This window comes from Peromyscus californicus, unplaced genomic scaffold (genome assembly GCF_007827085.1).
Source record: "Peromyscus californicus insignis strain IS unplaced genomic scaffold, ASM782708v3 Scaffold_3__1_contigs__length_106647218, whole genome shotgun sequence".
Lineage (NCBI taxonomy): Eukaryota > Metazoa > Chordata > Mammalia > Rodentia > Cricetidae > Peromyscus > Peromyscus californicus.
Genome location: NW_026294551.1, coordinates 102,008,239 through 102,022,068, shown reverse-complemented (window position 1 = coordinate 102,022,068; position 13,830 = coordinate 102,008,239). Strand labels below are relative to the sequence as shown.

Below are 13,830 nucleotides of genomic sequence, written 5' to 3'. Positions count from 1 at the left end.
CATGGTTTTGTTTGAATCTCTGATATCCATTCTTTGGTGTCTATGTTTTTAGAAGACCCCAGAGCCTTGGCTAAAGGATGGGTCTGGGCTCCAGCGGCATCAGAGTCCATCAGGCCTAACTCAGACTGGCTGGTGCCTGATGACTCCCTGCAGCCTGGGCTGAGCAGACAGGGCCTGCTGAGTCATCCCATGAGCTTCCTTCTATGTGATACTGAGCCAACCGGCTGCTAAAGTTGGTCTATGTCTTTAAGAAAAAGTAAAGAACAGAAACAAGAGGAGAAAACTGCGGTGGCCAGAGGGAAGTTGCTGTTCTTCACTTCCACACATAAACCTCAGCTGCGCAGACTTTTAGTGGGAACTGTGAGTGCTTGGCAACCAGCATCCACTCCAACATCCTGATGGCCCCAGGATCCGCCCGTCCAGGCTCTGATGAGTGCAGGAGGTCACGTTGTCATCCGTCATGACGGAGATGGCCCTGCACCTGGAGCATTCTACAGAAGAATGAGATACAGGAGCCTCGGTGGCAGGTCCTGAGTATGCACAGCCCCGGGGCTCCTGGAGGGTGAGAGAAATTTCTGCTTCCTCAGACTTGGGTGCCTTCTGTGTCTCCCCCTCCCCCGTTTTACTCTTGGCCCCAAGTTGACATTGGAGACAATGTAGAAGAGGGCTGTTGATGACAAGCTGAGGTACTGCAGTCCCAGCAGGCTCCCAGGAGACCAGGAGTGAGCAGGTGGAAAGATGACTGAGCCCAGGACCAGAGAGAGTACTCCATCTACAAAGTGCTTGTCTTGCAAGTGTAACAGCTAAGTTCAACTCCCAGAACCCATGGGAAACCTGGGCATGGTGGTGCACACTTATAAGCCCCGCACTGGGAAGATAGATAGGTCCTTGGAGCTTCCTGGCCAGCCATTGTCCTCAGTGGTCCCAGGTCCCAGTGAAAGACCTTGCCTCATAAAAATGAGGTACTGGCTTCTGAAGAATGGCAGCTGAGATTGTCCTCTGTCTCTACTCACAGACAGAAAGGAAGGAAGGAAGGAAGGAAGGAAGGAAGGAAGGAAGGAAGGAAGGACAGACGTAAAACTTTAAAGGAAGTAGGGAGTTGGTTGGTTGACAGCCCAGTCAGAAAAGCCTTGTGAGCAAGTCCGATCTCAGAACCCACAGGAGAAAGCCAGGCATGGCTGCACACATGTGGGTTCCCAATACTGGGAGGTGGAGATGGAGGATCCAGGGGCTCTGGTCAGCCTAGCCTGAGAACTCCAGGTTCAGTAACTCTGTCTCTCAAAAACTAAGGTAGATGCTACTGAGCTTTTCCTTTGTACCCCCAACATCCTCAAGCTCATACACATGCCTGCACACACAAGAGTGCATATGCACATGTGCGCACACACACGCACACGCACACACACACACACACACAGTCTTGTGTCTCCTCCAGGGCAGGATTGAGCATCTGGACTCTGGCTGTCACTGTGCCACTGTCATTAGGAGGGTGACATTTGTGCCTCACAGCGATGTCCCACCCCATCCCACTCCCCTTTTTTAAAGAGGAACTGATGAACACAGAAAAAAAGGACTTGTTTTCTGGAGTTTTCCTCAGGCATCCAGCTGCAGTGACCAACTACAGTTGGGGATTTTTAGGTGTGATTTTTTTAAACCACAGACAGGCCACCCAAGGCACCAGAACATCACCCTGTGAGTCGGTCTGCCCTGGAAGGCACTTGTGTCTCCGTGCAAAATCCAGACCAGCTTCCTGTGGTCTTTCTTGGTCTACTGTTTCATTCAAATTTTACACAGGGCCGAGAAGAGTGGAGCTGGCGCCCTCCTTGCTAGGGTCCTTGTCCGTGTGGCTGAGCTGTCTTGTCCCCCAGCTCCAGCTCCTGGGCTGATTTGAGACAGATTCCTGCATCCTCTCAAAGGGTACATAGCAGGAAGGTGACTGAGAAAGGAAGATAACAATGTCTCAGCCAGCTGAGCTGGGCCACTGTCCCCACACGCCAACTAAAAGAGACAGGAAAGAGAGATGTGTTCAGTGTGGCCACACTGGGAAAAGGACCAGATAGGTGGGTCCAGGGCCCCCAAGTCTGTCTTCAGGGTTTTAGCAGGAGCGTTGGGTTTAACTGGAGAAAGGATGGAGACAGAGCAGGCAAGAGTTCGACACGGTTAAGCAGTTCTGATGAAGGTGTCATCTGAGAGCACTGTTTTATCTCCTTCTGGAAGGTGGGCCTGAAGAAGCCACTGCCGGCATGGCCTTGCAAGGAGCAGTCGGGGTTACAGTCTCTCAAGGGCAGGTGAATGTGGACATGGCCTGTTGCACAGACTCACCTTAGCTGGGCGGAGTTTTGAGTCACTTGCCACCAAGGTCAGTCCCTGAAGTCCAAGGTGACTGGAGAAGAAAGGTAGAGGGAGCCACAGAGCTGCGAAGGGACAAGGTGGACTTATGCCAGGGAGCAGTGCCCTTCTTCATTCATGTCTGTGCTACACTGATGAGAACATTCCAGAATGCCTAAGGGCCATCAGAAACTGAAATAGGATGTGTGGTGTGGAATTCATGCCAGAGAGCCCACGTGCAGGTCTGGGGAGCTCTGAAAAAGTCAGGCCTTCCCTGTGAGTGCTTTGGAGGCGGCTAGGCCAGCCAGCCCAGCTCAGTGGCTTACCTCAGGCCAGTGAGAGACCTTTTCTCTGAAAACAAGGTGGACAGATTCTCAGGAACAACATCGGAAGTTGATATCTGGCCTGCACACTCACGTGCACACGCATGTGCACACATATAGACACACTCACACTCCATAGTGCAGGCTGGGTATGGTGCTTCACAGCTATAATCACAGAACTTGGAGATTGAGTCAGGAGGATTACAAGTTCTAAGCCAGCTTGGGCTACTGGGGCAGAGGTGATGGCTCAGTGAATAAAATGATTGCTGTACAAGCAGGAGTGACTGAGCTCTGATCCCCAGCACCCATGGGAAAGACTGGCATGGTGGCCCACGCCTGTAATGCCAATGCTGGATCACAGAGGCAGGCTCGCTAGCTGGCCAGCCACCACTGCCAGTTCCAGGGTCCGTGAGAGACCTTGTCTCCAAAGTAGGGGAGGGAGGCTGAGTGTGGCCGCACATACCTTTAATCCTAGAATTTAGGAGGCAGAGGCAGGCAGATCTCTGCTAATTCCAGGCCAGCCAAGGCTAGATAGTTAAGACCTTGTCTATAAATAAATAAACACTTTTTAAAAATCGTAAAAAGGGATAGAGAGTGATTGAAGAAGGGCCTTGACACTGACCTCTCACACAGAATCCCACCCAGGTGAGTGCACCTGTGCACACATCTGCACACGCCCAGGTGAGTGCACCCGCGCACACATCTGCACACGCCCAGGTGAGTGCACCCATGTACACATCTGCATATGCACAAAGAAAACTAAGCATAAACCCTGAGCACAATTTTGGAAGTAAGCAAATGAAGAATAGCCCTTTCTTTCTCCCTCCCTCCCTCTCTTCCTACCTTCTTTTATGTGTGTAAGGGAGGGTGCAGACATGTGTGGAGGTTGGAAGACAACTTGGAAGAGTTGGTTCTCTTTACCATGTGGGTCCTGGGATCATCACCTGAGCCATCTTGCCAGCCCAAGAACAGTTTTTAAAGACACATGTTAGATCCCTGTTACATTTAGGGCAGTGGCCCTTTCCTCCTGGTTAGAGCTGCTGTGAAAGGTGATGCGAAGGGGTTGTGTGTGCCAAGCTGTGAATGGCCCAGGTGCCTTCTGCACAGACCACCTTGACTCATTTGAGTAGTGCTCGGGCTGTCGCTCAGCCCTGGCTACTGGCTGCTCCCTGTGTGTACGCACAGAGAGCCCACACCCAGGTGCCCATCCTCCTTATTATATAACCCGTGCTAAGGGGTTTTAGGTCTACACAAAAGCAGAACAGAGGGCTGGGGGTGTGGCTCAGCTGGCCCAGTGCTTACCAAGCATGTGCAAAGCCCTGGGTCTGATCCCAGTATTCCGTAACCCAGAAATGAGGGTGGGTTCCTACAACCCCAAAACACAGGAGGATCAGGGTTATCCTTGGCTCCATAGTGAATGGAGGCCAGTCTGGGATACACAACACCCTGTCTCAAAAAAGAAAAAAGGCACAGAAGTATTGGTGAAATTATTAAGGCCACCCCACGTAGTTAAAAGGAGATTTATTTAATGGCGTAACTTACAAGTTAAGGGATAGGTAGGTTGCGGGGTCTGGGGAAGGTGTATCGCAGTCCAGTGGTGTTCTCTGGAGCTCTGCTTGGCCCACCTTCACCGTCCAAGGACCTGGAACTGAGTGCGAGTTCCACCCATCCAGATCTCAGGTCTCCAGGTGCCTCCCTTGGCCCCGCCTTGTAGGCGTGACAGTTGCTGAAGTCTCAATGGGGATTGGAACTTCCAGATCAAAGCTGGAATGGCTACCCACTACATCTCCCCCTTTTTGTCTAAATAAGAAGGTTCTAACCTAATACAAGACTATATACAAAGGAGTGGTTATCAAATATTGTCCAGGAATAATGAGGGATAATGACCTAGATAAGATGGAACTACAACCAATGCAAACAATATCAAGCAAGAAACACATACTAAAATCCAGAGAAGTATAGAGCATAGGTAAATGGCATGTTACAAAGATCATTCCAAAAGGTGTCCTATCTTAAAGAACCTGAATATAATACTTAATATGTTCTATCTACTAAGTTGTAACTATAACTGCTAGTCTTCAATCCCATCAAAGACCTGAGAAGGAATATAATGGTACCTGAGAAATGGTAGATGGATGCAAGCAACTTTCGGGAATCTTACAAGAGTAGACCGAGACAGCTGGCAGCCTGGACAGTCACCTAATGTTTCTCAGCATTGTTGGTGCATTCAAATTGGCTACAGGCCTAAAGTATCTGACAGACCATTTTCAGAAGCAGGAATTCTGAAAGACCATCTTACCCTGTCTTGGCAGAGTACAGTGGTTGCTTTCCTTGTGTCCCGCTTGTCCAGAAAGGACAGCATTGCATTCGTATTGTCAGCCGTCGAGGCAAGGGCAGTTCTTTAACCAGTAGGTCATTTTGTACCAAGAAGACAAACTTCCAAATGGAAATGTCTTAGAAGCCCAGCATTCTCTTGGGATCAAATTGGTGCAGCCAGGAGCAATTGTGTCTCACGTCAACAGAATTCTAAGTTATTTAAATGCCATATTCTCTAGGTCTATGAAGTGTTTGAAGATTACCTGTCCATCTGATCTATGTATCTGTAAATCTGGATAACCTAACTAACGTACCTATAGAGATGACAAGCATAGGTGACTATAAATCTATAAGTCTTATCTACCGAAATAACCTAAGCACTAAGGCTTCACATAAACAAGGTAAACAGTATATAAGCAAATGTATGGTAAAGAACGATGACTTCAAAATTGTGACAATACACAAGATGTTTATAACAGAGGTAGGAGTATATAGTGCGATATGCAATATGACAATAATCTTAAATATATATCAATATACCGAATATCCTAAACAGAAGTAGAACATACATAAAGTATGACAGATATAAATTTACATTTGTATCAATATACAAATATTTCAAATAAGAGTAGAAATATATGTACATTATAACAAATATAGTTCTGTATTTGTATCAATATACAAATTATCTTAAACAGGAATATAAAAATAGTTTACATTTGTATCAACATATAAGAATCCATAACAGTGCAAATTACAGTGCAAATTATCTAGGCTACTATTTTACTAAATTTGTTTACAAGTATATACAATAATCTACCATAATATCTTATACCTATCTATTCCATTTCTTCTTTTCCCTTTTTTCTCTTTTTTTTTTTTTTAGAATACTGAGTTTAATATTTTCTTCCACCCCCAACCCTATAACCATCGTCCATAACCCTGAGAATTATGAAACCTAAGGGAGAAGGGGTGTCGTTTTCTTAGAATTGCTTCCTGCTGTTTAGGGGGTGATGGTATCTCTGTTGGGTACTGTGAGAAAGCTCAGATAGTTAAATCTCAGTTAGACTAACTGTAGTTTCTGCAGCAAGTCTTAGAGTAATGGGTAAGATTGTCTGAAATTCTGGTAAGAAGTGTAGTATGATGATGATTACCATGGCATCATTGGGTAGAGTTGTTGGGGCCCCATCTTCCTTCTGGAGACTTCTGAGATTGCTATTAGAAAAACTTATGTGTTATCAAAATGGAAGGTTTGGATTTAAAGAGGACATAGCATGTAAGAAAGGATTCTGAGAGATCAAGAGTAAGCATGGAGAGAATTAGAATCTAGAAGACAATGGTCCCTTTTTATTGGTTTCTTTCTGTCCCACACTAGAGGGCTCTTCTGATATGGGACTGAAGAATCTCTCAAACTTTTCTTTTAGCAATGTGCTTGGATTTAGAGAAGGAGTGAGCCAATTCCATCTCCAAAGCCAGCTTGGCTTATAATTGAATTGGAACCACAACTTTTCTAGATTGATAGAGAGAAAGATGTTAGACAGTGAGATTTTACCATATGTAGATTGGTACCAATAGATTCTTTCTTTCTGCTGTAAACATCCGGATATCCAAGGCCTTATGATTATTGGAAGATGGGTATTTCCATTATCCTGGAAAGACAAAAACAGAACCCTACACCAACCTTTGATTGTTAAATTTTTCTTACAACTTGTAGAGATGTCACATTGGTGGATGATCTTTTACTTCTCCTCATCAAGGGGTTTTTCCTGTTCGAATCGAATTTTTATTAATTTTGTTGGTATCCATAGCTTTTCTTCTCCTGCAGAAACAAAGGCAAAACCCCTTCCCCAACATAGAACATATCCAGGTTTCCATTCTGAGGTCAGCACATCCTTGAAATAAACCAGTTGGTTTAGCTCAGGAGTTTTGTCTGTCATCCAATGTCTCTCCGCAGCTGTTGTTCTTTCTCGTCAGCATTGAGAAAATTCAAGGTTAATAAAGCACTATGCAATCTATTCCTAGGAGTCATTGTTACCTGTTGCTGTTTATTTAGCATATCCTTTAAAGTTCAATTGGATCTTTCTATGACTGCTTGGCCTGGGGGATTGTGTGGTATACCTGTAACATGCTTTATATTGTAATAAGCAAAGAATTGTCTCATTTTATTGGAGACATATGCTGGGGCATTGTCTGTCTTAATTTGTACAGGTATTCCCATGATGGCCATAACTTCTAATAGGTGTGTAATCACAGAATCAGCCTTTTCAGAACTCATAGGAGTTGCCCACTGAAATCCTGAATAGGTGTCAATGGTATGATGTACATACTTTAATCTTCCAAATTCTGCAAAATGAAACACGTCCATCTGCCAAATTTCATTTCTTTGTATACCTTTTGGATTGATCCCTGCAGGTAATGGAATTTGGTTATAGATGGAACAAGTAGGACATTTTTTCACAATATCCTTAGCCTGTCACCAAGTGATGGAGAAATCCTTCTTCAAACCTTTGCTATTTACATGGTATTTCTTATGAAATTCTGAAGCTTCTAGCACATTACCTATTAGTAACTGATCAATCTCATCATTACCTTGTGCTAGAGGTCCTGGCAGACCTGTATGGGATCTGATATGTGTTATATATATAGGATGTTCCCTTTTTCTGATGATTTCCTGCAATTGTATGAATAATGAAGTTAATTCTGTATTATCAGCAATAAATTCAGCAGTTTCAATATGTAAAACAACTCTTTCTGCATATTGAGAGTCAGTGACTATATTCAGGGGTTCTGTTAAGTCCATCAGTACCATAAGAATGGCATACAGTTCTGCCTTTTGTACACAGCTGTATGGACTTTGTACCACTTTACTTAAGTCTCCTGATTTATATCCTGCTTTCCCTGATTTATTTGCATCAGTATAGAATGTGAGGACTCCAGAAATTGGCCTTTGTTGTACAATGTGAGGACCCATTCAGTCTTCTTTAGGAATTCTATTCTCTTGCTTTGGGGATAGTGGTTGTTAATCTCTCCCAAAAAGTTACTGCAGGCTCCCTGCCAGTATTCATTATCTTTCCATAGTGATGAAATTTCCTCATTAGTTAAAGGTACTACAATTTCTGCTGGGTCCATTCCTGTCAACTGGCGAAGTCTTAGTTTACCTTTTTGAATCAAATCAGAGATCTTTCCTATATAAGTCTTCAATTTCTTATTTGGTTTACATGGTAGGAATATCCATTCCAATATAATATCTTCCCTCTGCATCAAAATACCTGTGGGGGAATGTCTGGAGGGGAATATGACAAGAATGCATTTAAGTTCTGGATCCACACGATCCACATGTGCTTCTCGAGTTGTCTTTTCTACTAGAGCCAATTCCTTCTCAGCATGGCTGATAATTCTCTTGGACTATTTAATTCTTTGTCCCCTTCTAGAGTATTAGCCAAATTTTGTAGTCCATCTTTGGGTATTCCCATGATACCCAGTAAGTTGGAAATGCTTCCTAATAACTTTTGAAAATCATTAAGAGTCTTCAACCGATCTCTCCTTAGCTGTACCTTTTGGGGGTCTAATTTCTTGTAGCTCTATCTTATATCCTAAGTAATTAATAGAATCTCCTATTTGTATTTTTTCAGGAGCAATTTGCAGTCCCCAGCGAGTCAAAAGTTTTTTTACGTCTTCAAACATGCTTTCTAATGTATCTAATTTTGGATCAGCTAATAGGATATCATCCATATAGTGATAAATTATGGATTGTGGAAACTTTACACAAATTATCTCCAATGGTTTCTGCACAAAGTATTGGCACAAAGTAGGGCTGTTTAACATTCCCTGTGGGAGAACCTTCCATTTACATCTCTTGACTGGCTGAGAATTGTTATAATTAGGTACTGTGAAGGCAAATTTTTCTCTATCATTTTCTTCTAAGGGTATGGTAAAGAAACAGTCTTTTAAGTCAATAACTATTACAGGCCATTCTTTAGGTAGCAGAGAGGGCAAGGGCATCCCAGTCTGTAGGGGGCCCATTGGCTGAATTACTTTATTAATAGCGCTCAGATCTGTCAGCATTCTCCAATTACCAGACTTTTTTAAATAACAAATACAGAATTGCAAGGGCTGGTAGATTCTTCAATGTGTTGAGCATTTAACTGCTCTTGAACCAGCTGTTCTAAAGCTTGTAGCTTGTCTTTTGTCAAAGGCCATTGTCCAACCCAGACAGGTTTATTAGCCATTTTAAAGGTAAGGCAGTTGGTACTTCTGAGAGTTCAACAGCAGTCGTGCTCTGTTTGTGAACAGCCTGAATGGTTGGTGACTGATTTTTATAGCATGTCATGATATTGTTCCTAGAAACATGCATTGGTCTGTATTCCTTTTCTGAAAGTGTAGGAATTTTAATCTGGGTATTCCACTGTTGTAACAGATCCTGGCCCCAAAGATTTACTGCTACATTGGCTTCAGCCTTCCTCTCTGTCCTTCTGGCCCTATGCATTCAACCCATCTCGAACTCTGTTTTATCTGAGATAGAGTGCCAATCCCTAAAAGTTGGACATCTACCTCTTGAAGAGGCCAATTCAGATGCCATGATTTTGGTGTAATTATAGTCATATCTGCACCTCTGTCTACCAGGCCCTCCAGAACCAGGCCATTAATTCGAATTCTAAGCTTTGGTCTTTGTTCATTTATGGAAGTCTGCCAAAATATTTGTTTTATAGTGTTCTTTGTAAACTGTGATCCACCTATCAGAGCTGTTTTATTATCCATTGTAGTATTGGTTTTTACATTAGGCATTGGTTTATTCAGTTGTCCTGGAGAGGAATTTCTTCCACAGTGGCTGGGAATGTTCGTACTATGTTTGATTTGGGGGCCTGCAAGAGGACCCCTGAGGCGTTTCCCACCAGTAAAGGGTTGCCTTGTATGTCTATTTTTGATCTGCACTCACTGGTCCAATGTCGGCCTTTGCCACACCTTCTACATAATCCAGGAGGTGGTTGGGGACTCCTGTTTAGGCTATTGCTAAAAGGAGTATTACTTCTAGGAGTACCCCATGTACAGTTTTTACTTATATGACCTGGTGTACCACATTTAAAACATTTGGTACCCCGGGGCCTTCTTTCACCTCTGGGATTTGTCTCTCCTATCCAAGCCTCATTACTGTAGTTAAGAGACTCAACACCATTAGTATACTGAATCCATTCTTCCAAAGGAGCTGATCTGATCTTTAATGGTGTAAGTATTCTTCTGCATTCTGCATTAGCATTGTCGAACGCCAAGGACTGAGTTAATACTTTTCTTAATTCTTTATCTGATACAGCTTTTGTTATAGCTGTGTTCAGCCTTTGTAAAAAATCGGTGAAGGGTTCGTGAGGTCCCTGAAATATCTTTGTGTATACCTCAGTTGGTTTTCCAGGTTCTGGAATTTTTTCCCAAGCATTTAGAGCTGCTGTACAGCATAGGGATATTGTATGCTCATCATAAGTGGCTTGTACATTCCTGTCAGCGAAACATCCCTCACCAAGTATTTGATCTTGGGAGATCACAAAACCTCTGATTTTACCTTGTTGTTCTAAATTTTTTGCCTCTTCTCTCAACCAGCTTTTCCACTGTAGCTGCTAGCTATATTCTAGAACAGCTGAAATTAACTGATGCCAGTCATCTGGGATGATTCTATGTGAGGTAGACCACGAATTTAACATCTGTCTTACGTATGTGGAGTGTATCCCATAGGTAACTACTGCTTCCTTTATATTTTAAAAGTCCCTTGTTGAAATTGGTTTTAATGTATATGTCATATATGGCTTGGGGTGTGTGTCATCTGCTGGCTTTTCATGGATTATAACAGGATAAGCCATTGTATGAGAGCCATTTGGAGATGTTACAATCTCTATGGTCTTGCCCTTCTGGTTATTAGGTCCCTTGTCATGTTTACTGAGAGTTTCTTCCAGGGCTTGCAAACGAGCACCTAGGGTCTGTTCTAGGGAGTGAACCTCCTCTCTTGCAAGGGACTCCAGATTTCTCATGGAATCATAGAAGTTTTTATGTTCCTCAGAAACACATGATTCCATGGACCTTATCTTATCAATTAATGATAATCTTTCTTCCTTATATAGTGTCTGGAGAGTTAGTGTTCTGTCCATTAAATATTCACATTTATTATCAATAAGATCAATTTTTGGTACAAGCCTGTTTTGTAAATCCTGATTAGCAGATTCCAGAGAAAGAATCTTTTTCTGTAAGCCTTCATTGCTCTCTTTTAAAGCAGATTGCAGAGAGAATCTTTTTCTGTAAGCCTTCATTGCTATCTTTGAAAGCCTGTAAATCCTGGTTAGCAGATTCCAGAGAGAGAATCTTTTTCTGTAAGCTTTCATTGCTATCTTTTGAAGCCTGTAAATCTTGGTTAGCAGATTCCAGAGAAAGATTCTTTTTCTGTAAGACTTCATTTCTATTTTTTAAAGCAGATTCCAGAAAGAGAATCTTTTTCTGTAAGTTTTCATTGCTATTTTTTAAAGCCTGTATCAGTCCCAATAATGACTCATCTTTGTTCTTGTTATTAAACCAGTGTTTGAACACTGTGTGAATTATTACAATGAATGCCAAAATGGTACAGGCCAGATATGCCTTCGGAAGGTCGTATATTTCCAGGAAGATGTCATTCATCATACAGGCAAAAAGGTTTTCAAATTCTTGTGAGGTAATGTTGTCAGCCATATTACAAGAATTACTCAAAATTTGTTAGTCAATTTTAAGGTGTAAAATTATCAAGTACTTCTACTTGAAACAATATGCTTACCTTTCGTGGTTTTGGAGAGTGTAGTAGCACTTTTCAGCCAGCAGGTGGCGTTGGTACAGCTCCAAAGCAGGGCCTGCTGGTGATCTTGGCTGACTGCAGCTCGCTGGAGTCAAGATGGCGGGAGCCGGAGCCGGAGCCGGCACTCGGGAAGCCGGGGAGTGCCTCTGTCGCTGGTCTCGGGGCTAAGCTAGGGAACTGAGACCGGACTAGCTGCTCCCTTTTTCGGGAATGGAACAGTGTAGGCGTTCCCTGGTTATGTGGAACTTTGCAGGCGGGTTTAGGTACCCGCTAGCCGGGGAGGAGGCTGAGGGTGGGAGCCACCCAGGCCTTTGGGATTTGCCCCACGTGAGCACCAGATATTGGTGAAATTATTAAGGCCACTCCACGTAGTTAAAAGGAGATTTATTTAATGGCGTAACTTACAAGTTAAGGGATAGGTAGGGTCGGGGTCTGGGGAAGGTGTATCGCAGTCCAGTGGTGTTCTCTGGAGCTCTGCTTGGCCCACCTTCACCGTCCAAGGTCCTGGAACCGAGTGCGAGTTCTGCCCATCCAGATCTCAGGTCTCTAGGCGCCTCCCTTGGCCCCGCCTTGTAGGCGTGACAGTTGCCGAAGTCTCAATGGGGGTTGGAACTTCCAGATCAAAGCTGGAATGGCTACCCACTACACAGAAGCTGCAGTTCCCACACTTCCCCTTCGATTCCCGTCCCACAACTGTGGCACACTTGTTACAGCTACTGAACCAGCACCTTACCAAGCACAGTCCAGCCTTTCCATAGGGCTTTCTTTCTTCTGGCCATACATTCTGTGGGATCTGATAAATGTGTGTGGTGACTTGCACCCTCCATTATAGTATCGCAAAGAATAGCTTCACTGACCCAAAGCCCCTGTGCACCACCTGTATCCCCTCCTCTGCTCTCAGAACCCCTGACAGAATGGCCTCTTCACCATCTCTCTAGTTTTGTCTCTTCCAGAACATTGCCATTTTGTGATTAGCTGACATAGCCTCTTCACACAGCGGAATTCACTTAGTGTGTGCTTCTCATGCCTCCTGTCTGTGGTGTTGGAGTAGTACATTTCTGTGGTGGGACTGACCTCCCATGGTCTGGCTGTTCTACATCCTGTGCGTTCCTCTACCAGGCACAGGTTAAGACCTCCAGTGAGACCTACACACACTTCAAGTTGAGAATCTACCTTGTGTTCCCCAGGAAATGGGTGTCCACTTCAAGATAGGGGCCAGCCACCCAGCCAGCCACAGAGTAAGAAGGAAAGAAAGATATATAGAATAAAGAAAGGTAAAAAGCCCAGAGACAAAATATAGTTAAAGAGAAACAGGATAATTTAAGTTAGGAAAGCTGACTAGAAACAAGCCAAGCTAATGCCGGGCATTCATTTGTATGAATAAGTTTCTGTGTATTTATTTGGGAGCTGGATGGTGGGCCCCCAAGGGTTAAAAAAAAAACAAAACCACACTTGCCCTTGAGATAGTAAGCTTCTAGGTGTCTCTTTGAGGGGAGGGTTGAATACTGAGTAGAAAATACTATCAGTTGGGCATGAAGAGGGACCTTTTGGGGGTTGTGGGGGGATTAGGAATCCTGGAAGATCCCTCAAAAATGCCCCCCCCCACAGCTTGACAAAAAGAAAGTTGAGGTCAGAGGGGAATTTCCTTGTGGCTCCTTGGTGGTGGGACCAGTTTGAGTGACATTGGGCTGAGGTAACAGCTGTTCTCAATCACAAAGCAGTGTGTGTTGCAGAACCCTGGGATGCCACCACCACACCACTTCTTCAGAGTCCTCAAAAGGGACACTGCACCTGTTTACAGAGGAGGAGTGAGGTCTTTCTGTGCCCTGTGCTCACTCATGTGTCAATGGGCGTGGTCCCGCGTCAGAGTGCATGTGTGGTCAAGAACACATGGGGGCTGATCTTCAGTGTCCATCCTGTTTTGAGAGTCTCTCTGTTTTCCCTCTATACAGGCCAGCCTAAGCAGGCCTGAGAGCTTCTGGGAATCCCAGCATCTCTGCCTCCCCTTATCTATAAGAATGCCTGGAGCTCAGACGTTCCTGATTTGTGTCCTGCTCTGCT

The 13,830-nt window shown here is 44.0% G+C and overlaps 1 protein-coding gene across 3 annotated transcripts in view; it reads left to right on the top strand.

The window, feature by feature from the left end:
* Tvp23a (trans-golgi network vesicle protein 23 homolog A) overlaps positions 1-13,830 on the top strand; it is a 46,490-nt gene that overhangs the window by 18,288 nt on the left and 14,372 nt on the right. For 2 of the 3 annotated variants that reach the window (XM_052759456.1, XM_052759457.1), the window contains exon 3: positions 53-562. The exons of the other annotated variant lie outside the window; for it this stretch is intronic. In XM_052759456.1, coding sequence (XP_052615416.1) covers positions 537-562 — 26 coding nt within the window. In that variant the 5' untranslated portion in view covers positions 53-536. The remainder of the gene's footprint in view (positions 1-52; positions 563-13,830) is intronic. 3 annotated transcript variants of the gene reach the window in all.